The following is a 26,478-nucleotide window of genomic DNA, read 5'->3' on the forward strand; positions in this document are numbered from 1 at the left end:
ATTGTATTTTTGCAACCAGATTGTTCTTTTCCGGCCAAAGACGCCATTAAAGAGCGACAATTAAAAATAAATAAATTATAACGCAGTGTGAACACATAGGAGATGCCATCTCTAAAAGTGGCCGATAAAAGTAGAAAAAAATAAAAAAATAAAACAACAACAAAGTAACCGGCGAATTTAAAAATGAAATCAATGTCACGGATGGCAATTTAAATTTATCTTCGGAAATAATATTTTGTTTAAGGGGCAAAGGGAAATAATAAAAGAGTATAATTGGAATTACAAGTGAAATTAATCGCTTATTATTTCCTATGTTTTAAGAGAGAGAGAGAGAGAGAGAGAGAGAGAGAGAGAGAGAGAGAGAGAGAGAGAGAGAGAGAGAGAGAGATGATCATCATCATCATTACAACGATGACGACGACGATGACGATATGATAGCTTGTCGCTTCAACACCGAACCCACTCCACAGCATCTGGGGAGCAGACTCTTAAGTCACGGTCAGTGCAGCTGGACCCGTCCTGGCACTCTCAAATGATGTTCTCCATCGTCTGCTCTGGTCATCCACATGTACACAAGCTAGTCTCAGCCAGCCCCCACTTTTTCATGCTTCCAGCTGTTCTCCAGTGTTCTGTTCGGTGTCCCCCCATTCCTTCATGGGGAACTCAGTTCCGTAGGGCAATTCTTCTCTGTGATCTTCAACGGTTTCATTTGCATGATTGTCCCATTACCTCAATGTGGAAAGTCGGTATACAGCTGCATGATCAGGGTTTATGCTTTCTTCCGTCATGAAGCTCTTTCTCGACTTCATTCTATTTGTCGGTGGGTTGTGGTCATGGAGGGGGTGCCTTGGGTCCATTTCTTGTTTATGTTTCTGGGCTTTGGAAGCAGTGGCTCTTCGAATATGGGGAGGTGCAATGTCAGCCAGCTGATGAAGGACTGGATCTGCAGTCGGTTTCAAGTTACCAGTAATGATCCGGCAGGTGTTATGTAGCTCAGGGTAAATATTTTTGGCATGAAAATTTATTTTTCCTATTAGGGTTAGTCAAAGGTAGGCCTACTAGGTTTTATTTTTTTCTTGGGGTTAGTTGAGGGAAAATTATTTGAGTTGTTCCCCTTTGTAGGAGCTTTCGGAAGGCTTCCCTATTTTGCGTTGGTTTAAGACGACGTGAACATATTTGCAGGTCTGATTGTATATTCATTACAACAATGGGATCATGTCAATTTGGGTTATCAGACCTGCAAATAAGTGCACGTCATAATAAGCCAAAACCGTGTTTGTTTTTTTTAAACCCTTTAAATTTATGGTAGCGTTTTATTTTTGCTACTTTTCTATAATAAAGCTGGTAATAAAGCGCATGCGCACACGTCATGAGTAAAGGACGGAACTGATGTTGTCTACTCCCGACTGATGCTCTGCTTGTGATTTTTACTGTACCGCTTGGAAACTGGAACTGACAGAATAGTGAAGATCATTCAGCTCCATAGACATGGCGAGCAAAGATCAAGCATTGATCCTTGAGCCATCAGGAGAATTACGTTTTAAAGGTATGTCCGCATTCGTCTGTCCGCTTTTTTTTTAATCACTGCAACCGATTGTGATGATGAATGACACTGATGACACCCTATATTCCTACTCTCTCATGTCTCATACTCATACCTCGCTTTCTCTTCTCACTTTCTCATCTCATACTCATTCATGTCGCTAGGCTGTTGTTTTATATTGACTTTATCTCCCTTTTACAGACATATTCATAATCAACCTATATCAGGAAGTGAGATGCTTGGTATTAAGATTAAAAGATCACTCGGAGTCGTATTGTCTCCCCCCCCCCCCCCCCTCTCTCTCTTCCCCCCCCTCTCTCTCTCTCTCTCTCTCTCTCTCTCTCTCTCTCTCTCTCTCTCTCTCTCTCTCTCTCTCTCTCTCTCTCTCTCTCTCTCTCTTACTCGCGACTCATCAAACACAGTTGGCATTAGTCTGTAGCTGTAGAGGTGAGAAAATTGGGCTATTGATAAATAATGAATGTTCATTTTGTTTATTTTGGCTGTCCTTAAAAAATATTCTCAGACTCAGACACCTGTCTGGCAATAATAAAAAACATGGACTTTTGATTTTTGGCAGACGCTGTCTGGCAATAACCAAAAGCCAGGTTTTTTCGTTATTGGCAGACATATTTTTATTTTTATCAATGGCCACCTCTTTTCGCAGTAGTACTGCGAATAGTGATTTCCTCTATTCGCAGTAGTACTGCAAATAGTAGATAGTATTCGTTATTCACAGTAGTCTCATGTAGTTCCATATCTGAAGCAGACGTCGGAGGTCATCTTCCGCCAAGCTGATCTATCTCTTGCCAATTCTATTAAAGCAGCGCCACCTTTCTCAGCTTCATCTGTCCAAGTTCTTATCCCTTTCAAATACGTTATTCTTTGTCTTCCTCTTATTCTTTTTCCATTCATCTTTCCAGTCAAGGCGAGTATTTCCAAACCAGGGTGGCGGATAATGTGTCCTAAAAATTCCATTTGGCGTTTGATGATTTTTGTTATCAGTGATCTTTTTCTGTTTGCCATTTCTAAAATTTCTTCATTTCTTTTCCTTTCCATCCATGACACCCTCATCATTCTTCTGTAAAACCACATTTCCACTGCCTCCAGTCTTTTAACCATGGTCTTGTTTATGGTCCAGCTCTCACAACCATATAGCAGCACAGACAGTACATAGCAATCCAGGACTTTGATTTTTGTTTTCATGCTAATATTCCTGTTTTTCATAATTGTATGCAGCTGGTTGAATGCATTCTTCGCCATACCTATTCTTTTCTTTATTTCACAATCTGATTTTCCATTGGATGTTACATTGAAGCCTAAATATTTGAAACATTCAACTTGTTGTATTGTTTGTCCTCTGCTTGTTATTACACAGGCTGGTGGGTTATTATTTTTAGATACCGTCATACATTCTGTTTTAGATATATTCAGTTCCAGTCCCATATTTTCACTACTCCTGACTACAACATCCAGTAATTCTTGTAGTTCATGTTCAGATTCTGCCAGTAGAACCGTATCATCTGCATACCTCAGATTTGTTACATTCTTTCCTCCAATACACACCCCCTTCTTATGTTCGATATCTCTTAATATCATTTCACTATAGAGGTTGAATAAATCTGGAGACAAAACACACCCCTGCCTAACTCCTCTTCTAATAGGTGTAAAACTGCTTAGTTCGTTGTCAACACGCATTGCTGCTTCTTGTTCCCAGTACAAATTCCGTAATATTCTTAAATCTTTACCATCAATGTCCAAGGATGATAGAATTTTGAATAGTTTTTCGTGTTGTACTTTATCAAAGGCTTTTGAATAGTCGATGAAACACATATACAGATCTTTATTTACTTCAATACATCTTTCCATCAGCATTGATAATGTGAATATTCCATTTCTGGTACCCTTGTCCTCAACAAAACCAAATTGCATCTCCCCAATTTCAGGTCGTATTTTATTTCTTATTCTTAGTAAAATTATCTTCAAAAGAATTTTTGTGAGGTGGCTCATTAGGCTAATAGTTCTGTGTTGTTCACAATCAACTGCCCCTGGCTTTTTTGTTATTCACAGTAGTAGGAGTAGATATTCATTCCTTTCAGTTAGGTATTTGCAGTAGAGTACTGCTGGGGGCTGGGCTGAATGGTTTCAGAGTGATGGCATCATATTTTCTAGTCTAAATATATGCTGGTCGTCAATAAAGACCGTCCATCCTCTTTTACGTCCAGCAATCCTTTGTGAGACTCAGCAAGACTTGGAAAAGCCTGATGAGCTTTCAATCAAAATTTAGACCATAGGTCATTTGCATTGTCTGTCTGTGTTACAATATCGTTGTGAAGCCTGGACAATGAATGCGGAACTAGAGAGGCGAATCAATGTGTTCGAGAGCAGAGTTACAGGAAAATCCTATGAGTGTCATAACTGGAACATAAATCATAAAACTAATAAAGAGGTTCTTGAAGATGTGGAAAAGCTAATGGGAAGACAGGAACCATTAAATGATGGAAACTTGCATGGTTAGGACATCTGGTCATGCAAGTTACGGTGGAAGGTCAAATAAGAAGAGGAAGACAAAGGAAAATGTGGCTGGATAACATCAAAGAATGGACAGGATTGATGCTGACAGAGAAAACCAATGACCGAGATTTGTGGCATCATGTTGTGAAGGCTGCATCCTGCAAGTCCCCCCCGACTACCATCCAGTCATGGGAATGAGTGAGTGAGTGAATCCTTAAAATCTGCCTAAACATTGTGCTACTAAAATAGTTGCCGCCTTATGATTCAATATGTAACCTGTTCACTATTAGTCCTCAGAATGCCTGGTTACATACACACTTCCAATGATTTTGGAACCGGAAAAGTTGGAGAGTGTGATGTCATTGCTCTTTCTCTATTGGCCGGCCTGCATTATGATGAACTCTTGTCAAATTCAACAAATGCAAACTAAACAAAATATATCATTCCAATAAAGTGGTCATTTCAACTAAGCAGTCTTCCAATTTTCAGCTTTGATTGTATTGTACAATTTAATGTTGATTGAATGCCTGGGATATTTACCTAGGGTTCACCCCCATTCTCTCTCTCTTTTTTTTTTCTCTCTCTCTCTTTTCTCTCTCTCTCTCTCTCTCTCTCTTTCTCTCTCTCTCTCTCTCTCTCTCTCTCTCTCTCTCTCTCTCTCTCTCTCTCTCTCTCTCTCTCTCTCTCTCTCTCTCTCTTCCAAACATCATTTTACTCAATCTGCATAATTTTTTTTCTTTTTCCCTTTTTTTTTTAAATCACAGGACCTTTCACTGAAGTTGTCACAGCTTATCTCAAGCTAACAAATCCTACTGATAAGAGGATATGTTTCAAAGTAAAAACAACAGCTCCCAAACGTTATTGTGTTCGTCCAAACAGTGGAATACTTGATGCTAAAGGATCAAGTTCTGTAGCAGGTAAATTTTTCTGCTTTTTTTTAAAGCTAAGTAATTGAAATATGACTTGTAGCCCCTGAAAATGTTACTGTGATTAGATATTTATATAAAAATATGAAAGATCTGACAATTTTTTTAACATGATGATATTGAAAACCTTACTTGTCTTAAGAGACTCTATATCTCTGGACATACTACTGATACCAGATTTAATCAGTGTTCAGAGATTTTGAGTTAAAATTGTCTGAATTCAGATTTTTTAGGGGGAAAATATTGCGGTTAAAAGGTTCTTGTAAAATGGATACACAGAATTACTGGAAGAAATTCTACATTTTTGGTTTAATACATGTTTTTAAAATATAAAGATTTTCTGTTACTTCCTTTGTCAGGTCTCGATTTTACACCTACGAAATAAAATATGGTAGCAAAGCTTCAAATTTTAGTATCTGCATTGTTAGAGATTGCCCATATAACCTCATGTCACACATTTTAAATCTAGTACCAGATCATGTTTATTATAGTGGTCCTGTGCATATATACATGGATTTTGATTTTTTCGTTTTCACTGTCTAATCCCTCAAATACAGTAAAAATAACTTCTCCTTTATGTATCCAAGTCTTGTATTCGTATATGACTGGATTTACAAGGTTGCATACTTGGTACTACCGACTACCACTGGTCCATTAAAAGTCTATATATATATATTTTTGAAAAAATTGTCTTATTTTTCATGTAATTTTCTAATTCTACGGAATGGAATTGACATCCATTAAAATCCATTTGTGACACTGCTTCTCATTTGTAATTGGTGACACATTCTTCTCCTCCTCCTACTCCATTTTCTTCTTCTTCCTCCACTTCTTCTTGCTACTTTTTATTTATTTATATATTTTTATTTTGGTGCTTTTTACCTATACTCACTTTTCTTATTTTCCTCTGTCCTCACAAATATTTTATTTTCTATTTAAAAAAAAAAAATGTTGGTTATTTCAGTTATGCTTCAACCTTTTGACTATGATCCAAATGAGAAAAATAGACACAAGTTCATGGTGCAGTCAATGTTTGCTCCTGATGATGTATTTGAAACTCAAGAACTTTTGGTGAGTAACTCAAGAGAAAAATATAAAAAACTGCTTTATGATATACTAGAGGGCAGGAAAATATACGAGAGAGAAAAAACTAAACTAACCTAAATGATGCATGGTTTCATCCCTCCTTGGCTGGTGATAAAATCTGAGGCCCTTTAAATACAGTGCAAGTTGCTTGATTGGTACAGCACCATTACACAGAAATCATTCCAATAAAGCAGCATTCCAATTACCCAATTCTACTTGTGGCTTTCATAATCGAAACAATCTATCAAGACTACATACAAGTTTATTGATCTAATTATAACAATAACAATGTAAAGTCTCCTTTCAGTTCTTTGGCTAAAATTTTAATATCATTTGATATACATGTATTACTTGTGTTGAGGCATGCAGAGCTGCCAACCTACTGCAAAAAATGCGGAATTGTACGCATTTTCAGTGATTCTACACTTGTACACATTTCCCCCAAGATTGTACCCATTTTTAGTGTGCATAGTCACTTCAGTTTTCTTTAGTTGTAATTCATATTATTACTAGCCTATTGAGAAACCTTGGTGACCAAGTGGATATTCATATATTTTTTGACCAATTATGATCTTCATGCTGAGAGGTAGAATTCTGAAAGGATTGGATTATAGTCTTGGGAACATCATTGTTGCTGAAATTGAGCTCGTGTGGTGTGACTTTATGTAATTATACCTTCCTCTTACTTTCACAATGGTTAGTTTCCATCGATTTCAGAATTGTACCCATTTTTATGAAATCTCCCCCATTTTGAGGTCCCATTGTACACATTCTCATCAGATGGGGTTGGCAGTTCTGGGCATGATGGAAGAAGAAGATGAGTGATCATATCTACTGACTACGCATGTTTAGTGAACTGTCAACAGTCCTTTGCCAAAAGGAGACCAAATGAATCGAAGACACGTGAAACCTGTTTCATCATAAATTACAACACATACAATCTCAATCAATGCGGCATTAAAAGAAAATAAACCATTGCATCATTATCCTAGCTCTCATTAATTATATGTTGTTCCCCAAGATGGTCAAAGGATTAAGTATAACATACTACCTTATAAAAGGGAATGGGTCGCAATAGGCGTGATGATGTTTTTGATTAACAGACATATATGTTCATTTGAAGACACTGGATATATTTTGAAATGTTATGTTGCCACCTTTTCTGTAGTAGTTGTAATTCATGACTTGTGTTGTCTTAGATAATCGCAGCAGTTATAGTTATAGCCTCCATTTCATAAATTTCTTGTCAACGTTTTAAAATATGGTCTCTGGTTTTCTTATGATTATTATTTAGGTAGTCCAGTATAGCACAGCTTATCTAGAATACATTGTCCATGGTCAATCACATGTCAATGCCATATTATATCAAGCATTTAAAACAGTTACGCTTTATTTTTACTTTTCTGCCGTGAAATGTGCTCAAGTGGCATGGCGATTAACAGGGTCCCCACCAAGTCGGGAATTTTGGAGAAAAATTCTGGAAAATGCGGTTGAGAGAGAAAAAAATTGTCTTGAATTTTGCAATCAGGTCGGGGGGAAAATGTGACAAATGCTTGATTTTTAAAATCAAACCTTTTCAACAGTCCAGGAGTCTTTTTTTTTTTAATTAAAAAAAAATAAAAAACCCAACTTTCCACTAATGCTTCTACATGTCGCTAGGTGAAGGGGGCTTGTTGGAAGTAAAGGTGCCTCGCCTTGTGACGTTGTAATTATCTTTTCTTGTCTACTAGGTGGCATGATTCTAAGGGAGACTACTACAAGTACAAGAAATCAATTTGTTGAGATGTTTTTATTTTCACATTCGCTTTCCCAAAACTCGAATTTCGGTTGCTACCAGTCTGTACAATTGAAGAAGTGAATGTGTTTGAAATTGTTGACAAGGCTTGTTATTATTAAAGTTCATGAATTCAATTGTAATCGACTAATTTGTAGGTCTGCTGACCCAAATTGTTATGGCCTCTCCTGTCATTGTTGTAATTGTAATGTTAAACTAAAGACTAAACCAATAAAAAATATTGTCTACAATACTTAAATCAAGCCCACAGTTGATTTAGTGTTAGGTCATCAGACCTGCCAGTATCTGCAAATACATTCAGAGGATGCTGATCTCGGACTTAAGTGTTACTCTTCAAGAGTCTTGGCTCACAGAATCTTGTTTTTCAAATTGGCTGCAATACAATGGCAGCACAAAGTAAGGGATGCTTTTTATTCTTCAGGGTTTCAACGCAACCTGGAAAACCGGGAATTTAGATTTTGTTTTTCCAAGCCTTGAAACCCTAGGGAAAAACATGTGTGTTTTGTCCAAAACATTGGAAAAAAATCCTATCTTTGTTGAATTGTAGTACAGATATTCTTTAGAAACCAGTATAATTCACATTTAATGCTTCACTTCTTCTTAATATAGTTCTCTTTGAAAACCTTATCACCTGTTGGAGACTCTTGATGATAATTAAGTGGGAATCCTGTACATTGAGGTCTCATAAGTAAAAATCATATCCTTCTTATCAGAATTTCGAGGGTCCAAAAAGCACCAAATATGCCTTTTGTTTTTGTGTCTGATGATAGTCTAGGAATTCCTGTTTAATTTTTCTACTTATAGGGTAGTCTAGGAATTCCTGTTTAATTTTTCTACTTATAGGGAACATACCATGGAACAATTGCCCATGAAGAGACTGTGATACTTCCCGTTTAAAATGATATAAAATTAAAGTTCTTATTGCAACTCATGAGGTTAAGGTACGCTAGAGAACCGAGCAGCATTCAATCCTTCTGTGATTGATTTTAATTTGCCACACCACCACTTGTCTCTTGGGTCAGTTTGATTCCGTTTACTGTACTTCTAACATTATAATAACTTTTCAGAAAAGGTTCAGAAATTACATAGGTTTTTTATATTTCCCTATTATGTATTTATCGTACTTTTTCTGAACTACTATTTTCCATTTCAGTGGAAAGATGCTCCTCCAGAGAGTTTAATGGACACCAAGTTAAAATGTGTGTTTGAATTACCTGACACTCCTTCCCAGCAGTCAATGGTGTCTGAAAGCAATAAGCCCCTGGAGGGAGCAGCTCATTATGTAAGTTTTCATCATTTTGATTCTACAAGTGCTTTCTACACTTATGAACATGCATGGTAATATTTTCTTGAAAAACTTATTCCAAAAATATGATCATTGTTTTCCTGTTTGGGTGTTTGTTTGTTTTTTTTTTTGTTTTTTTTTTTTGTTTTTTTTTTTTGGGGGGGGGGGCATATCTGAAATTGTGTGGTTAGGTCACCCATCAAGATGGTGTTGGTATCTGTAACACCTTTTTTTTTTACCTTGTTTTTATCTAACAAAATCACATTTTATTTTGGATAATTTCTAGATGTCAGCTGCGGTAAGCTTTCAAAAATTATTCTTTTTTATATTTAAACTTTTTTACAATGTTTGATTTATTGCATTTTTGTCTTTCTTTTTCACAACTCATTGCACAAACCCATAGTAGCTTTAATACACGGTTACCAGCCAAATCAGGGGATCTTCTGGTTTGTGAACATTTATATCAATGTTTTGATACCATGACGATTTACTCTCTCTCTCTCTCTCTCTCTCTCTCTCTCTCTCTCTCTCTCTCTCTCTCTCTCTCTCTCTCTCTCTCTCTCTCTCTCTCTCTCTCTCTCTCTCTCTCTGTTTGTTTGTTTGTTTTTTTCTGTCTCTTTATTTCCGTTATCCATATTTCTTTCTCAATCACTCTTATATCTTTATACAAGTTATCTGAAGCAGGTTATAGAGACAATGTATTGCCATAAGGCAAAGGTGATTGAATTAATTACCTTTGTTAGATGAACTATGTTTTGCAAATTATCAAAAAGCTGCACTAGAAATTGTAGCCTGCTCTGTAAAGTAAAGACTGATACTCTCTGGCCATTTGGCCGAAAATTGTTCATAATTTCTTGATGTTAAAAACTTATGAGTAATATTGTAGGCCCATAAAACTTTTTCTTAGGTACAAATGTAGGTCAAATGTAAGTCACTGCTTTGTTAACAACAAGATATGAAGTGAGTAGAAAAGTGCCAGAAGACAATAGAGAATAAAAATTTTTTTCGCGGCGGTGGTGGGGTTTGAACCTGCGACCTTATTGGTACGACAACTCCGCCTGGCAGGTGAGAGCGTGGCTCTACCGTGTGAGCTATCCACGAACACAAAAATATTCGTTTCAAACCCAAAGTCATTTCTAGATCCCTCTCTCACCCACTTCTTGAGATCGCCGATTCGTTCACCACCATCGCGAAGTAAAATTTTTATTCTCTATTGTCTTCTGGCACTTTTCTACTCACTTCATATCTTGTTGTTACCAACATAAGTGCCTGCTCCACTCACTTTTCTGAATTAAAAATTCACCCCATACACCGGAGCATACTCCATGTCTCAATCGTTTCTATGTTATATGTTTGTGATGAGAATATTGGCTATTAAGCTTAACTGCTGGTCAAAATTACTTCGCGATGGTGGTGAACGAATCGGCGATCTCAAGAAGTGGGTGAGAGAGGGATCTAGAAATGACTTTGGGTTTGAAACGAATATTTTTGTGTTCGTGGATAGCTCACACGGTAGAGCCACGCTCTCACCTGCCAGGCGGAGTTGTCGTACCAATAAGGTCGCAGGTTCAAACCCCACCACCGCCGCGAAAAAAATTTTTATTCTCTATTGTCTTCTGGCACTTTTCTACTCACTTCATATCTTGTTGTTACCAACATAAGTGCCTGCTCCACTCACTTTTCTGAATTAAAAATTCACCCCATACACCGGAGCATACTCCATGTCTCAATCGTTTCTATGTTATATGTTTGTGATGAGAATATTGGCTATTAAGCTTAACTGCTGGTCAAAATTACTTCGCGATGGTGGTGAACGAATCGGCGATCTCAAGAAGTGGGTGAGAGAGGGATCTAGAAATGACTTTGGGTTTGAAACGAATATTTTTGTGTTCGTGGATAGCTCACACGGTAGAGCCACGCTCTCACCTGCCAGGCGGAGTTGTCGTACCAATAAGGTCGCAGGTTCAAACCCCACCACCGCCGCGAAAAAAATTTTTATTCTCTATTGTCTTCTGGCACTTTTCTACTCACTTCATATCTTGTTGTTACCAACATAAGTGCCTGCTCCACTCACTTTTCTGAATTAAAAATTCACTGCTTTGTTGAAATTCCCAATCGCGTCTTCCCCTTTAAATAACAATGTCCTATTACAGTCACTGCCTGCCTCAATTCATTATAAGTTTGCAAAAAGTAAATTTATGTCAAATGATAATAGTGGATGTACAGTACTAGTCGTAGTAAAAGTATTATATAACGTAACTGAGATAGTTAATGTTGTTTTTGTATTTTGTTTGAGTTTGACATGGATCGATATGTCTTACTCCCTTTTGACAGACAGATTGCCATTATCATCACTGAATTGTCCCTTACGAAATAATGTCTTCATAATTCATCGAAATAATTATCAATTATATTTTTTTAAACAGATAATGAAAAAGGAGATGATAATGTTCATCATATTGAATTTAAATGCGATACCTAGCAGGTATCCATCTACTTTCAGGCTGCCAAATATATTTTGATCAGAGCCAAATTTCTTTAACCCTTTTCCCCTTTTCGTTACATTAAAATAACTGCAGGCTTTTTAAAAAAAATTTGTCTAGAATCACTCAAGTCTGCAGACTTTTTGAGATTTTTTGCTCCCACACATGATAACATAATATTCAATAATTACCATCGCTGTAGGACTGACAAATTTAGCCGGTTGGCAGGTATTCAGGGAAGATACATGTACAATCCTAATTCATTTTCGAAGTAAATGGTTCAGTTGGATTGTTTTTTGCTTGCCATATACATCATGGGTTATGAGGCAATGCATTTTGGTAAACTACTCACAACATCCACCAGCCGATTTGAACACAAACCTGTTAACCTTTAATGTTTATTGTCTGGTCAATATAATAACTATTCACTAGCAGGCTGTTGTAAATATACAGATTGCTTACCAGTAGATATTTGTCCAATCAAAATACATGATGAGTGACACCCTCTCAAGCTCGCTCAGACAACTAAAGCTTGTTGTTTACTATAAGAAAACAAATGATGTTCATGTTTCTTTGTTCTGTAAGGCGTGTGTTTACATCAAAGAAGTAGGGGTTTTGCTAGTTTAAAATTTAATAAAATAAACAAAAACATAATAATGCAGAAAATTTTGCAGGTATAAATTAAATTTCTCAAGCTGAGATCAAACCTCCACAAATTTTGTTTGCTTTCACATTGATGTGAGAGTTAACTCAACCATTATTTTTAATTGGTTCAGAGAAGTTGCATTTTATTTTTAGAGCAGAGACTAAACTACGCTTTCATTGTACACATTATTTTGGGAACAAAGATGCCCAGTTTCTTATATTTTGACCAAACTTTTAGAAATGATTAAGGAAATGACTATATTTGTTTGAAGAAAAAACAACTATACCATGTCTTCTCTTAAACATTTAAAAGTGGCAGTTAAAACAAACTGGAAATCCTACATTTTGGTTGATATATATTGTTTACTTCAAATGTGGATTTTCTCTTCCCCCCCCCCCCCCCCCCCCCCCCCCCTTTTTTTTTTTCCAAAAATATATAGATATTTAATATTTGGTTAATTCCCTGGCTGTGGCAGTTGTTTTTTTTTTTTAGGTGACGTCCACTATACATTTTACATTTGAATTGAAATTATTGTATTTTATTGCACAATACTTTTTATTTTTCAATTTAATGGGAATTCCCTGAAAGTGTTTAATTGTGCAAGTGGTGCCAAGTTTGAAAACAAGTTGGATTTGCTATTGCATCTCTGTTGGAGGTCAGGCGTTGTTTATAAACAATGAGAGGCATTCCTCTTTGCTCAGATATCTAAGGTTTCTTTTGTGCTTTGAATGGTGATTTTGTAGGAACTTAACTTCTGCCTTCCTACTTTTGTTTAACAGTGATCCAATGCTCCATACATCTCTCAATAGCTTGCTACACTCTGACTGTGTGATATTTTGCAGAATGATTGAAAAGAAAAAAAATAAACTCAGACGTGTAAAGGAAAGAGCCACAAACAGAAAAAGCAAAGTTAAATTAGATGAAAGTGTGACCTGTCATGAGTGTACTGATGATTCTAGTCCTCTTGTGGCAGTTGTTAAAGTTTCAAGTATTTCGTTTCATTTGTCTGGGGAGTCCGTGTTTGAACATAGAAGTGACATCAGTCCAGGTTCTTCAACACACGCAATGTATCCCTCATTCCTTCAGTATGAATATGTTCAGAGTGATTCTATCCAGGAAAGTAAAAATATTTTAAATAGGGACAGTCAAAAGTTGATTGGAAAAAGGGTCATGAAAGATCTTGTTGAAGACTTTTTGGAAGATTGTCAGTCAGCATGGAGAGCTGACAGAGAAATTCAGCGCAACAAAAGCAGCAACTGTGATCTTGATGAGCAGGTAGAAGAACTTTCTAATGGAACAGGGACATGGAGGTATCAAGTAGACTCCCTTCCTCCTTATAAATCCCATCCATCCTCTAGAGCTGTCAGTAATAGGAGTCTATTTGAGCTCATTATCTCCAAACCTGTGGAGCCGTGCAAACTTTGCTATACAGTGTTTTCATCTGATGGAATTTGCAAATGCAAGCACGAAAATCTTTTGGAATTTAATTCTGTATGTGCTTGCTATTGTCACCTAAATCAAAAGCTTAATTAATTTGTTTTTCAGTGGTTTTCTGCTGTTGTAAGGTTACTTGTTGAAATTTTACTTGTCATAATTCATTCTCCCTTTTGTTTTGTTGTTTAATCAATTCAGTTATTTTTTAGTCTTCTTTTTATTTTTTTTCTCTCTCTCTCTGGTTTTTAAATTTTTTGTTGTTGCCAGATCTAAATTAACTTTCATTATTTTAAATCTAAGGAATTGACTTTCTTACTATCTGACAAATTTTAAAAGAATATTAGAATTTCATGTGGTGCCTAAGATGTATGTTATCAGATTTAAGATAAGCAAGCAATAAGTTGGGAAGTGTTATTGTGGTCAATTCTTATTTTCACTCATACTTTTTTCTACTCATAAATTGGAGACAAAAGTATTTTCTTTTTGCAATTTGTGTAATTCACTGTCATTGAATATATGTTTCTTTTTCTTTTCCTTTTTTTTTCTTCTCTCTGTCTCTCTCTCTCTCTCCCTCTCTCTCTCTCTCTCTCTCTCTCTCTCTCTCTCTCTCTCTCTCTCTCTCTCTCTCTCTCTCTCTCTCTCTCTCTCTCTCTCTCTCTCTTTTTTATTTTTTTAAATTCAATATTTCCTTTCAATTAAGCAGTGGATACTATTTATTTTTGGTCTTTGCTCTGAGATGAGTGATGGAGGATAGTTTTTAGCTATGAATTAGATAATAGGAATCTAACTTGTTTTTATTCTTCCCCCCCCCCCCCCCCCCCCCCCGCTACAGTCTGAAAATTCTTTTGAAGATTCATCAGTCAAAAGGCCAGACACACAATCTCCAAAGGTAATCGATTTTCTTAGTTGTCATATCTACAGATTATTTTTTAGAACTTGGTTTGGTGAGGTGTTTTGTTTGTTTTGATTAATTTTTATTGGTATGGCACGTTTAGTCAGTTTTTATTTATCATTGTCACACACATATTCTTTTTTTTTTTTTGGTTATCATTCCAACATACTTTGTGTCCGTGTTCTTAAATGAGACCATTTGATTTTGCAGAGTTTTTGACTGGATTTGTTTGCTTAAGGGGAGACAGCTGGGTATTTCTGTATAAGGGATTTTATTTTTTATTTCTGTTCTAAGTCTCTAATAGTAATAGGGTTTCCCATTAGAGTGTACTATCTGGCCGTCTTAGACAGCTGCATGCCTGCCGTCCCGGGATTTAGGGGTTTGTACCGGAAATTTGAAAAAAGTAATGGCTGTCCCATAAAATGTCCCTTCAATTTGAAATTGAGGGTAGGCATGCCTGAGACAGCATCTTGGGCATCTAATACAGGCCAATATTTCTAAGATGTTTTAATATATATAATTGAGAAAGAATCTCAACCATGTCGCAGCCAAAATTAGCTGCGTGCCTTTGGCCCCTCTCTCTCTCTCTCTCTCTCTCTCTCTCTCTCTCTCTCTCTCTCTCTCTCTCTCTCTCTCTCTCTCTCTCTCTCTCTCTCTCTCTCTCTCTCTATCTCTCTTTCTTTTTTTTTTCTTTCATTGCTTTCTTTCTTTCTTTCTTAAATAACAGCATATAGATTCATGCCTATTATCAATTTAGATTAAACACAGCGGTGGTTCCTGTCTAACAAACAACCCCTGGGAGACAACATTATGGGTTTATTACCTAGAGTTGTTGTTAGCTGAAAACAGTTGTCATAGTTGAGAGGATATGTGAGGGGGATTATGAAAATAAAAGTTGAAAGTGAGCAAAATTAATGATTTACCCAGTGTTCCTAAGATTTCCAAATTCCACTTTTGAACCTATTTGGTTTTAACAGGGTCCATGCTTTGGGTCTTTTGCTGAGAAGTAGAAGTATCAATGCTTCTTTATAGCAGACAATATTTCTTTACAATGAAGTCAGCTGTACATGGTAGGGATTTAAATTCACACTCTCACCACTCATGGGCCTTACACATTTTCAACTATTCCACAGTACTTTAACATACTTTCAGTGACTATATGATTATTTTGTGTAACAATTTTGATTTTTTTTACTACATTTCAGAAAACTACTCCATCAGGTGGCAACGATGACATAAGAAAATTGCAACACGACTTGAGGAAGGCTCAAGCTGAAGTGACATCACTGAAAACCGAAAACAGTCAGTTGAAGGTGAGTGTTCTTTTAGAGATATATACGATTGACTGGGATATATTGACATACAAAAAAATAATAAATTTAAAGGATTTGCTCGTTACAACGGATGGTCGTGGTCCAAAGTAATCATTAAACAGGGTGTCCAGGCAAGTCGGATAAGTCGGTTTTTGGTTGGATGGCCGCTGGTTGGTCAGATAAGACAGATTTTGGTAGGCAGAATTGACGCAGGTCGGCAGTTGCAAATATCAGAACAGAGCAAAATTCAGGTTCTATATTCAAAATGCTCGCTTTGCCTGAGGTTTAAAACAATTAATTGTGAGTAAAACTCCAACCATCGTACTTGTCATTCCTATTACACAAAACACTCAACGGATATTGGTGCCTCTATCTATGAGTCTGTTCGGTTTAACGGCACTTGTGTCGGTTTGTATTATTGCAGGGGTGAAGGGAGTTTTCATGTGAAGATGAAACAAACAATGACGTAGTACACGGGAGTGTCACGAGGACACTGCTTGTCGTGCAGGTGATTTTAACCCCTTAACAGTGACTCTAATTTTTTTCTTTCATCTAAATTATTTTTAATGGAGAATAAACAGTTTTTACCAAAAGAGCAGCAAGAATAGTGCGACTCTGACTTCAATTACCTATAATTGCATTGCATTGCTGAGTCAATTAGCCGGTCTTGTCAGGTAATCCTTTGATGTTAGTTAAAAAGTCGGGGTCAGAGGAACAGTGGAAATGGTTCAATGAGAAATGCATTTTCATTACTTCGTTTTTTGCTTGTTGATTTTTAAAGATATTTTTCTCAAAACAAGATGGAATCAAGGTGTAGCAATTAAGCAGAGAAGGTGTGCAATTAAGTGGAGCGATTTATAGAAATAATTCAGTGTTTCGGGAATGTGAAGTATATAAGCGGAGTGTGCGATTAAGCGGAGTGAACTGTAGTTTCCCTTTATATTATTTTAAATTTAGAATAAACAGTTTCCACCACGAATATCATGACTCAATCAAACTATAATTGCATTGCCGTTACTGTCTTTTGATGAAAATGGTTAAGAGTAAGATTGAAATTCGCCTTTGAAAGGTTAAGATGTTGGGGTTTGTTTTTTTTTTCAAACTCGGCTTCACTGTCTTTTTGTTTTTATTTTTGGGGATTTTTTTTACTGTCTGGCAAGTAGATGTTGTACACACATGCACACATAACATATAGGTCACAAAACGAGGCATCTAGGTCTTGTTTGTGCCATGGCAGCAAACCAGATCGAGAGCCGTTCCCATAAAAGAGAGAAATTCTATCACACACCAATCAAAGGATTGATAGGTACTTTAATAAAAATGGACAAATTGACCAATGTCCAGACTTGATAAAAATAATAAATCTTAAATTGATGTCTCATTGCAATGCAGATGTGGAAAGTTGGATTTTTGATCACAATTGAAAACCTTGTTGAAGAGTCATTGATAGCAAGTCACTTTACTTGCCAATTCAGTAATGGAGAGTAAGTTTCTGAGGTGGTGAACTCGTGCAGCAAAGAATGGCTTGGGTATCCTAATGTCCTGAAAGAGAAGAAATAGAGCAAGGATATTCTGGACAAATAGGCCGCCAGAAAAAGAAAATAATAGGATGACGTGATGTAGCAAAAAATCAAAACTGCAGATGAGTTTGTTGAAAAAGTTGAAAAATCTTCATCTGAAAAGGGAGTAAATGTGACTCATATACAAGGGAACAACACAAAACAAATGATGTTTCTTTCGGCCTTTGGCCTTCTCAAGTAAACACGAATATATATAAGGGAGAAAGGCCAAAGGTCGAAACTTCGTTTGTTTTGTGTTGTTCCCTTATATATGAGTCACATTTACTCCCTTTACCTTTCTCTCCATAGTATAATATAGTGAGGGTAGGCCCAATATATTTCTTGATATGAGTAACCAAAATTGCTGAACTACTTTGCATAGTCAGTCTCGAGTCATGATGTCCTGATTTGTCCTTGCTTTGGTATTCCTTCAAATGGTAAGAAGATTGACAGTATTATAAGTACATGTCTGGACTCCTTCGTGTCATTTTGTAATCCAATTGCGGAAAATTATGGTAGGATTTTTGCCTGGGCTGGTAGGATTTTTTAACGTCTCATGCCAACCAAGTACCCCGATAAAATCGGATTTACCCCGATTTTTTCTTGATTTTACCTCACCCCGTCGGATTTTGGGAAACTCTGATTTTTTAATTAATTAATTAATTGGGGAAAAAATTAGAAATTATCAGTGGAAGCCATCTGCTTGCCTGTATTATTTTATGATTTATAGAATCAGTTTTGTTTTCTCCCTAATTGAAGGAAAGGATTGTCATTTACAATTACACATAATTATTCAGACCTCACCTTGGCACATTCATACCTCATACCATTCGTCAGCCAGTTCACCTCAACTATTATTGTTTGCGGGTTATATTTATAGATGCTTGCACCACTACGCCTAGGGTATTTTCTTTTTTTTTTCTTTTCTCTTAACATTGTTACCCCTATTTTTTTCCCTAGACTCCTATTTTTTTGGAAGAAGCATCCTATTTTTTTTCACTATGGGTTGGCAGGTATGATGTCTCGATACTTGGACACCCTGTTATAGATAAATGGTGGTCAGAACAGGAATTACATCTAGCAGATCAGACATGCCTGCCTTTGAACAAGTGTTTTCTGTTCAGTTTAAAATGGTTATAGCCCATTAAATGTTTTTGTGTCTCTTCTTGTCTTGATGCTTGCCTCTCATTATTTCCTTTGAAGGGTAATCAGTAATAGATACACTTCTTGTACAATTACATATTGATTTATGGGATGGTTTTTGTTTTTTTTCCTCCATGGTGGGGCACGGAGGTCACTCTTTATGTGAATTCTATCGCCCTGTGTTTGTGTTATAGGTTGCTTATTGTCCTTGTTTTGGAAGTGATAACTTGGGTTTTGTCCTGAGTTCTTAGCTGATAGGGAAACAGTCAAATGTATATTATTTGTTTTGGAAAATGATTTTCTTTTCCTGTATAAGTCATCTCTCTGTTATGTACTGTGATTGCTTTTTGTTTTTAATATATTTTCTTAGTATTTGCATGTATTTCTATTAGTGTGATCCTGTTCTTGTGTCTGGATGGGACTTTAAAGATAGTTCAATCAATCACATTAATACAGTAGACTCCAGATAAGACAATGCCCAGGGGAACATTTTTTAAAATCGACTTACCGAAAATCAATTTAACCAGAGTGTAACCAAATGAACAAAAATGCTTGTAAACAAAGCAAGCCAATCTAGAATAAGTATGGCCGTTCATGTCGCGCTTTCCGCTGACGTTTGCTTGGTTGCATCAAATTCACCAGAGGGGTAGCGGTCCCTGTAGTGGTCACGCTTCTTGTAAATCGTCGAGACTGAATTGGCTGGTATGCCAATTTCCTCTGGGATGATTTTCTGTTGCATCCCAGACTTTTCAATTGCATTGATCAGCTCAGTCTTTTCTTACCATTGTAGTTGTAGACTTGACTTGAATTCTTCATAAAATTGTTACTAATTCAGTTGGTCATTAGATAGGATGGCCTGGGATTAGACGAAAAAGAAAAAATCTTAACTTGAAGTTGTGACGATGTAAAATGTGAGATGGATGAATCAATGCTATTTGATACTGCTTATGTACATTGAGCACGGATGCCAGGCAAAGCACCTATGTCACATTGGTGTGCGCCAATAGTTCGTGGATATTCTTAACCAATGAAAATTCTTACTGGTAGCTTTTTTAACCAATGGAAATACTTGTTTATTTGTGATTTTATTGTGGTCATGAGTGAAAAGAACATTGACCTATGTGGAGCATTTTTTCTTTTACTACTGTTTAGGATGTATGCATTGTTTTATTGTTTAATAAATAATTTTGTTGAATCTAATTTTAATTTCTAATGATCGTTTTCTGTGTATATTTAGGATGAAGGTGTCCGTTTACGCAAGGTAGCAATGACAGACACTGTGATGTCAACACCAACCTCCAGCCCCTCGTCTAACACAGCCTTGGCCAGTCCCACTGCTTTCCCACCAGTGGTCTATATTGTCATTGCTGCTGTTATTGGCCTCATCATCGGCAAATTCATCCTTTGACCTGTCTACCACCCCATCTATAAGCTATGATTATAATGACAAGAGTGACACGAGTAGATTTTGGTTTTTAATATATTGCGACCAGTTCATATTGTAAAAAGACTACTAGGATTATTGAAAGGGAAAAGAAAGTAATGAAAGAAATTTTGATTGAGTTCCAGAGTATGTTTTTTTAATTATTTTTTTGTGATGTCAATCCATTGCTTATTAAGGAATGGGAAATGTTGTGTCAGTCGGGATTGAGAATGTTCTGCATTTAGTAGGAATTGAATATTGTTTCAATGCTTATTCAGCATAAAGGGGGAGGAAACTCTTGTTTCTGAGTCCCTTTATGGTTGTTTTTTTTTTCCTCTCACATAGGAGAAATGTCCAATTAATTTTAGCTCTTGCATGAAAGAATTCATTAGAAAAATGTATTTGTATTTTTTTTCTCTTCTTACGTCCCTCAATTAATATATTTTATTTTTTTTTAGTCTTGCTGTCCGTTGTCAGCTGAGGCTTGTAGTTAGGAAGCTATATGTTGATATCATTATGCAGTTTTATAGAATCTGATCAGAGCAAGGAGGAATTTATCATTCTTTATAATTATATCAAAGGCAGGGTTAACATGGGAACGATGTCAATTAGTTAGATGGAGTAATGTTAATGAAGTTTAACAGACAACTCGGAGGACACCTGCAAAAATCCTTAAATTTAAATACTTGCAAACTGTGAGTGTGAGTAATTCATGACATGTAGTATGGAAGAGGTGCAATAATGTGAATGAGAAAATTTTTTGTTAAACTGACAAATATTTGATAGCTTCAGATTTGTATTTTGTATGAATGTGACATAACAACAATGTCACTTCATTGACATTGGAATCAACTGTTTATAAGCTTCTTTGTGTCAGTGTTATTTGCTTACCTCTTTTTTATTTGTCTTAACAGGGTTAGTATTTCACTTATTGTTGGAGGTTTATACTTTCTCGACAGCACTGAACCCATTTGAATTAATATGATGTGGCAGAATGGAAAAAAGTATATTTAGATAATGTTGTCAAGATCAAAGCTTTTCATATGCGCTTTCAAATTTGACATTTATTGCTTTTTGTATTCCTTTTGTCATTCCCCATATACGTTTCTGTGGCAGATTATATTTTTCTTTCTTGTAAGTTTTCTCTTCATTACATCTGTAATTTAAGGTATTCTATAGGCATTTGGGATATTAAGTGATCTTTTTTGGCAGGAAAGCTCATAAATTGCTCTTAGATCTATTGCTGATTTCTTTTATTGGGCTCTTGTAAAAGCTGTTTGCATCTAGATCTTTGACCACCATATCTTTTCACGCTTCTGATGTGATTCTAGTATGTCGTAAGCATTGTAAAACTTAATTTAAAGAACAAAAACAAATCCCTGAAGTGAGGGACTGGCTTCTAATTGTGTGCTTGCATCTCATGGTGTTCCCTTTTTCTTAAAAATTGTTGAATCCATACCAAGTTTTATCCAATACCGTATGAATGGTGATTATTTTCTTTAGAATTATAATTCTAGATGAACGTTCATTTAAAAAAAAAAACAAAAAAAAAAAACAGAAACCTTCATAGTTATGTTCTTTTTGTTTTTTTTGGGGTTTTTTTTGTTTGCATAGCAGTCATGTTTCCTAAGCTTTGTTCTTACATAGTGATCAGCCTATTTGGTCTCGCAGCTCTGAATTTCTCATTACATTTTAATCCTGTACGTTTCCTCTGGTAAGGACCTTTAATAGATGGATTCTTTACTTGTTTGTTTAGTGTGTGTGGGGGGGGATTTGTTTTTTGGATGTATTTTTGTTGTTGCTAGCTTTGTTCTGTTTCTTTTTTTTTTACCATCCTAAATAAATAAGATTTTAAATAGATATTGAATGAAACCTCTGGCACTTAAATGCAGTTTGTAGCTAATTGTGTATGTGCATAGCATAGCATAGATCAGTGACACATTATTGTCAAGCTGTGTACATCAGCTGACATTCCCTGATACATTTTGATGAGGGGATGTCATCTTCATGACTTCATTTAAAAAGACAATTTTAATGACCATTCAATGTTTGTACGCAGCATAGAAGTGTGTGTGTGTGTCGGGGGGGGGGGGGGGGGGGGGGGTGGTATTCTTTCTTGTTTTTTTAATTTGTGTGTTCTGTCTATGTTTAAAAAAAATATTTTTTTTTTTTAATTTATTTAGTCGCATGTTTTATTATGACAACTTACCAGTGACGCTTGACAAAATCATTCATGGAAATTATTTGTAGATTGGTTAAGTTGGTGAACTATTGTTATTTCCCATAATGTTGTAAAGTTGCTGTCACAAAACAACATTCAACATTTACATTTTTATTATTTGGAACATCTCATCTCACCTGATATTAAGGATGAAACAGGATTTTACTCATTGGTAAAGGTTTAGTTCAGCTAATATTTTATTTATATATTGTATTAATTATATCATATGTTTAGGATTAGGAATTAAGCTCATTAAGATTGAGGTGGCAGTTTTAGATCATTATCCAATTCAGGATTTGAATATATTCATACTCATGAGATTTTTGTTTATCTTTGATCAGTCATTTGTACCACTTTGTTCCATGTAATAAGTGGGATTTGTTTTCAGAAACCATGTTTGCACAAGATTTTCACTTCCTTATTCATATCTGTTTTTGGTGAATCTGTATGTACGTTTATGGTAATAAGATATTTTCAAAGCACATTGCACTCCTTGCTTTCTTGCGACTGACACTACAGCTCAATTTTCACCAATATAGAACCCAAGAGTGTTGAAAGCTATCTCAAAACATTTATTTTTTTCATGAGGCTTGAAAATTTTTACTCAGTTTATTGATAAAGACTACCACCAACATGTCAAAAAGTAACTTACCTGAGACGTCTAACAAAAATTAAGGTTGAGACTTTTTAGCAAGTTTGGGGTCAACTTAATTTAGTGATAGACGAAGTAAAAGTATTTTTGCCAAAACCAACAGAAAAAGGTGTTAGTCATTGCATGGCTGTATATTTTTATCAACTGTAAGTCTACCTTTTCATTGGCACAGAAATGTCTTATATAATATGTCAATAATAATGCTGTTATCTTTTAAAACAACCATTCACAGAAATAGAGTTGACAAATATTGTGGTTGGAGTGTTGTTAACGCAAAAGCTAAACACAATTTTGCGTAACATCTAAAGGGGAAAGAAAGAATTTTATGCAGAGATATGATTTAGAGTAGCTTATGCCAAGTCTTCAGACCGGGTGTATGAATTTATGGATGCATAAATGTGATTTTGAACTTTAGAATGTCCAGAATAAGCAGTTCAGATTTTTAAAAAAAATTAATGGAATGTGTCAAGTCTTTAGACCTGGTGCATGTGGTTTTCATGAAGATATGAATGCTTGGATGTATATATGTCTGTTTGAAAAGAAAGTGGTTGTGATTCAGTCTATTACAGTGTTTCATTAACAGATATGGTTTACAAAGGTATTGTCAAGGGAAGGAGAGAAGAGAGAGAGTAAGAAATAAAGATAGAATTCTGTTGTATAAAATGTAATCTGATTCATTGAATTAACTTACCTTATGATGGTGGTCTGATTTATAGAAGTCTTATGAAATACAATGTGTGGATTATGATTATTGGTGTAATTGATTACTTAGGTTTTTTTTTTGTTTTTCAGTAACTATCATGATTAATAAATTTACAACGTCCACCTAATGCATGCATTTGTTTGTAACCCAGCTTTCCCCATCCGGGATTTTTTTCATCTAGAATAAACTGAAAAGGGCTTTGAACCAAGAACTTTGAAACTTGTGTCATATGATATTGCTTTTTACTTAGCTATTATTATTCACTTCAAGGACGAGCCCAATTTCTTGGGATTCCAATAGAAGCTAGAATGGTTTTGGAAAATTTGCCCAGTTCCTCCTTGGACTCAAGACATGTTTTGTATTTACGATCTTGAAAACTCAATTCATATTTTTCAATTGGCTTTTAGATATTTTATTTGTACAAATCAGCAATGACTATCTTATGATGACTCTCTTACTGGGCGCAGTTGTAAAAACTTTTAATGAATGTGTGAAATATACTCTGATTTTCCTCTGAAGTAAAATTTCACCCGCCTTTATACCTGAATAGAGGAAATGGGTTACATACTTTTTTTTTAGTGTTGGTAGATTCGTATCCTTATCCGCATTAATATTCCCATACACACATACATGGCACACACATACATATACACCATGCTTTGTGTCATCATCATGCTTCCTGGCCATTGGCTCCTCTCCTATTTGATGTCACATATTGTATATATTTAAATTATTCTCATTGCTGACATTATTGTTTTGGCGTGGATGCTGGCTGTGTGTTATTGATGATGAGGGTCTCAAGAGTTTTTGTGTTTGTTTTTTTGTTTTTTTCAGCAGAGAGGATGAAGTGCAAACAAATTAACGATATAATAATGGGAGTTTCGTCCTTATGATGAATATTATCTATAGACTGATTTCTAATGTTCAATCACTGTTTATCTTTAGAACTGTTATCTTCAAGGGTTTATTTAATTAAATTTACCCCCATTTTAACCGAAAGTTCTTGTTATTTATTTCACTAAATTTATTTATTGTTCAAATTTCTTTTTTTTTTATACTTTTTTTTTTATACTTTTGTTTTTGTTGTCTAAATCATAGGAGTAATACCATTAAATTTCTTTCAAGATTGTTTTTGAAGAGTTTTTTTTTTCTTTTAATCTTTTTTTCATTTCTTTTTCTTTTTTAAAATGGGTGTGCTCTAGTTTTAAATTAAAATTAAAAAGTTAAATTCCCTTTATTAATCCCCAAGGGGAAATTTTTCTTTAGGGTCTATTCCAAGGGAAGACTGGAATAACCCAGGCGTTAGCCACAGTGCAGTGCCGCTAAGTGAGCTAGGGTGAGGTGACTTGCTCAAGGCCATACAGCACAATGGTGGGTGATCGAACTTTGTACCTTTTGGTTACGAAGCAAAGACCGCACTGCTGAGCCATCTGAATAGTGTAGAGAGTATTTATTCGGCCTGCACTACTTAGAAGAAAAAAAAAAAAAAGAAATACAAATGTAGAATTCTTTTTTTTCTTCTATTTATTATGGGTCATTTATAAGGGAAGACCCCTGGGGCTGGAGGATTATTCTTCGATCTTGGATGGGTACTTTTGCCCTCCAGAGGTGGGCGGAGAGGTCACTATTGCTTTGTCCTCTATTATATCCCCCTTTATCTGTTTTCCCTTTCCACCTTATTCTTGTATTAGTTCTGATTTGGCATTGCTTGGTTTGTTTGTTTTTTTCTGGTCCTGACATGGATCCTTAGTTGAGGGAGATGCAGTTGAATTTAAGGTTCCCTTTCTGCGTGGGGTTCCTGACCTCTCATAGTGGCAGAGGGGTATTTACTGTGTCTTCTATCCCCTTATATCTGTTTTCCAACATGCTCTCTGTCTTTGTCTTGGAATGAGATTACTTGGTTTTGTCCTGGCCATGGCCAGAGTCCTATCTGGGAGGGAAACAGTCAAATGCATAGTTATTGTTTTGGGAGATTATTTTTTTTCCCCTTGTAAATCCTCTCTCTGTTACGTATTATTATATTTATTAGGTATTTTGAATATATAATGTAATTATTTGAGTGTATCCTCTTTGTTGGATCTTGTGCTTGTGTCCGGATGAGACTTATAGGTGATCTCAAACTAAGTACATTGGTGGTATGCTCATGGAATCTACATCTGATCTCTATTTGTTCTCAGTTCAACCATGTCTTACTTAGTCTTGGGTGCTTTAATTGTAATTCTAGAACTTTTTACTATCCCATTTTCTTCCTTTTTACTGGCGCTGATATAACCTAAATGTGTTGCAAGCGCCGTAAAACCCTTAAAAACAAAAACAAAAACAAGGAAAAAAAACAAAAAACAATAAGGTTCCCTTTTTTCTTTTTTTTTTATACTTGTAAATCATCTGGGTACCTTGGTGGGGTTCCTGACCTCCCATAGCGGGCAGGGGGGCACTTACTGTGTCTTCTATCCCCTTATATATGTTTTCCAACATGCTTCCTGTCCTTCCAGGGCAGAGAATCTTCCGCCTAAATTGTGGTTTATCCCATCCCCATCACAATTCCTCCTTTTTCAATTTTTTTTAATGCATAAAAACCACTCACCACAACCACTACATCAACATCCCTACCACAACTACTATTAAAACCACCACAACATCATCATTCCTACCATCACCACATCATTATCTCTACCACCACTACTGCTACATTCACCATCACTACTACAACCACCACCACATCATCATCATTCCTACACTAATACTAATACTACAATCAACACCACTGCTATAAATATCAACCCTACCACCACCACTACTTCTACAACCACCACCACATCATCACCCCTAATACCACTGCTACTACAACCACCACCACATCATT

At 35.8% G+C, this 26,478-nt stretch overlaps 1 protein-coding gene across 2 annotated transcripts; it reads left to right on the forward strand.

The window, feature by feature from the left end:
* The first annotated feature begins 1,351 nt into the window (after window positions 1-1,351).
* Window positions 1,352-24,746, forward strand: LOC144977142 (vesicle-associated membrane protein/synaptobrevin-binding protein-like). 2 transcript variants are annotated; one of them, XM_078921996.1, is made up of 7 exons: window positions 1,352-1,546; window positions 4,819-4,971; window positions 5,945-6,051; window positions 9,015-9,143; window positions 14,542-14,598; window positions 15,807-15,914; window positions 19,854-24,746. In XM_078921996.1, exons 1-7 carry the CDS (start codon window positions 1,489-1,491, stop codon window positions 20,022-20,024), a joined length of 783 nt encoding a protein of 260 aa, XP_078778122.1. In that variant the 5' UTR covers window positions 1,352-1,488; the 3' UTR covers window positions 20,025-24,746. The 2 variants fall into 2 exon arrangements, with proteins under 2 accessions (XP_078778122.1, XP_078778123.1); XM_078921997.1 differs by lacking the exons at window positions 1,352-1,546; window positions 4,819-4,971; window positions 5,945-6,051; window positions 9,015-9,143; window positions 19,854-24,746 and adding an exon at window positions 12,919-13,669 and having other exon boundaries at window positions 15,807-15,890.
* Window positions 24,747-26,478: the final 1,732 nt, after the last annotated feature.

Source organism: Berghia stephanieae, chromosome 7 (genome assembly GCF_034508935.2).
Source record: "Berghia stephanieae isolate SIO BIC M18660-M18661 chromosome 7, UCSD_Bste_1.3, whole genome shotgun sequence".
In the NCBI taxonomy this organism is placed as follows: Eukaryota; Metazoa; Mollusca; class Gastropoda; order Nudibranchia; family Aeolidiidae; genus Berghia; species Berghia stephanieae.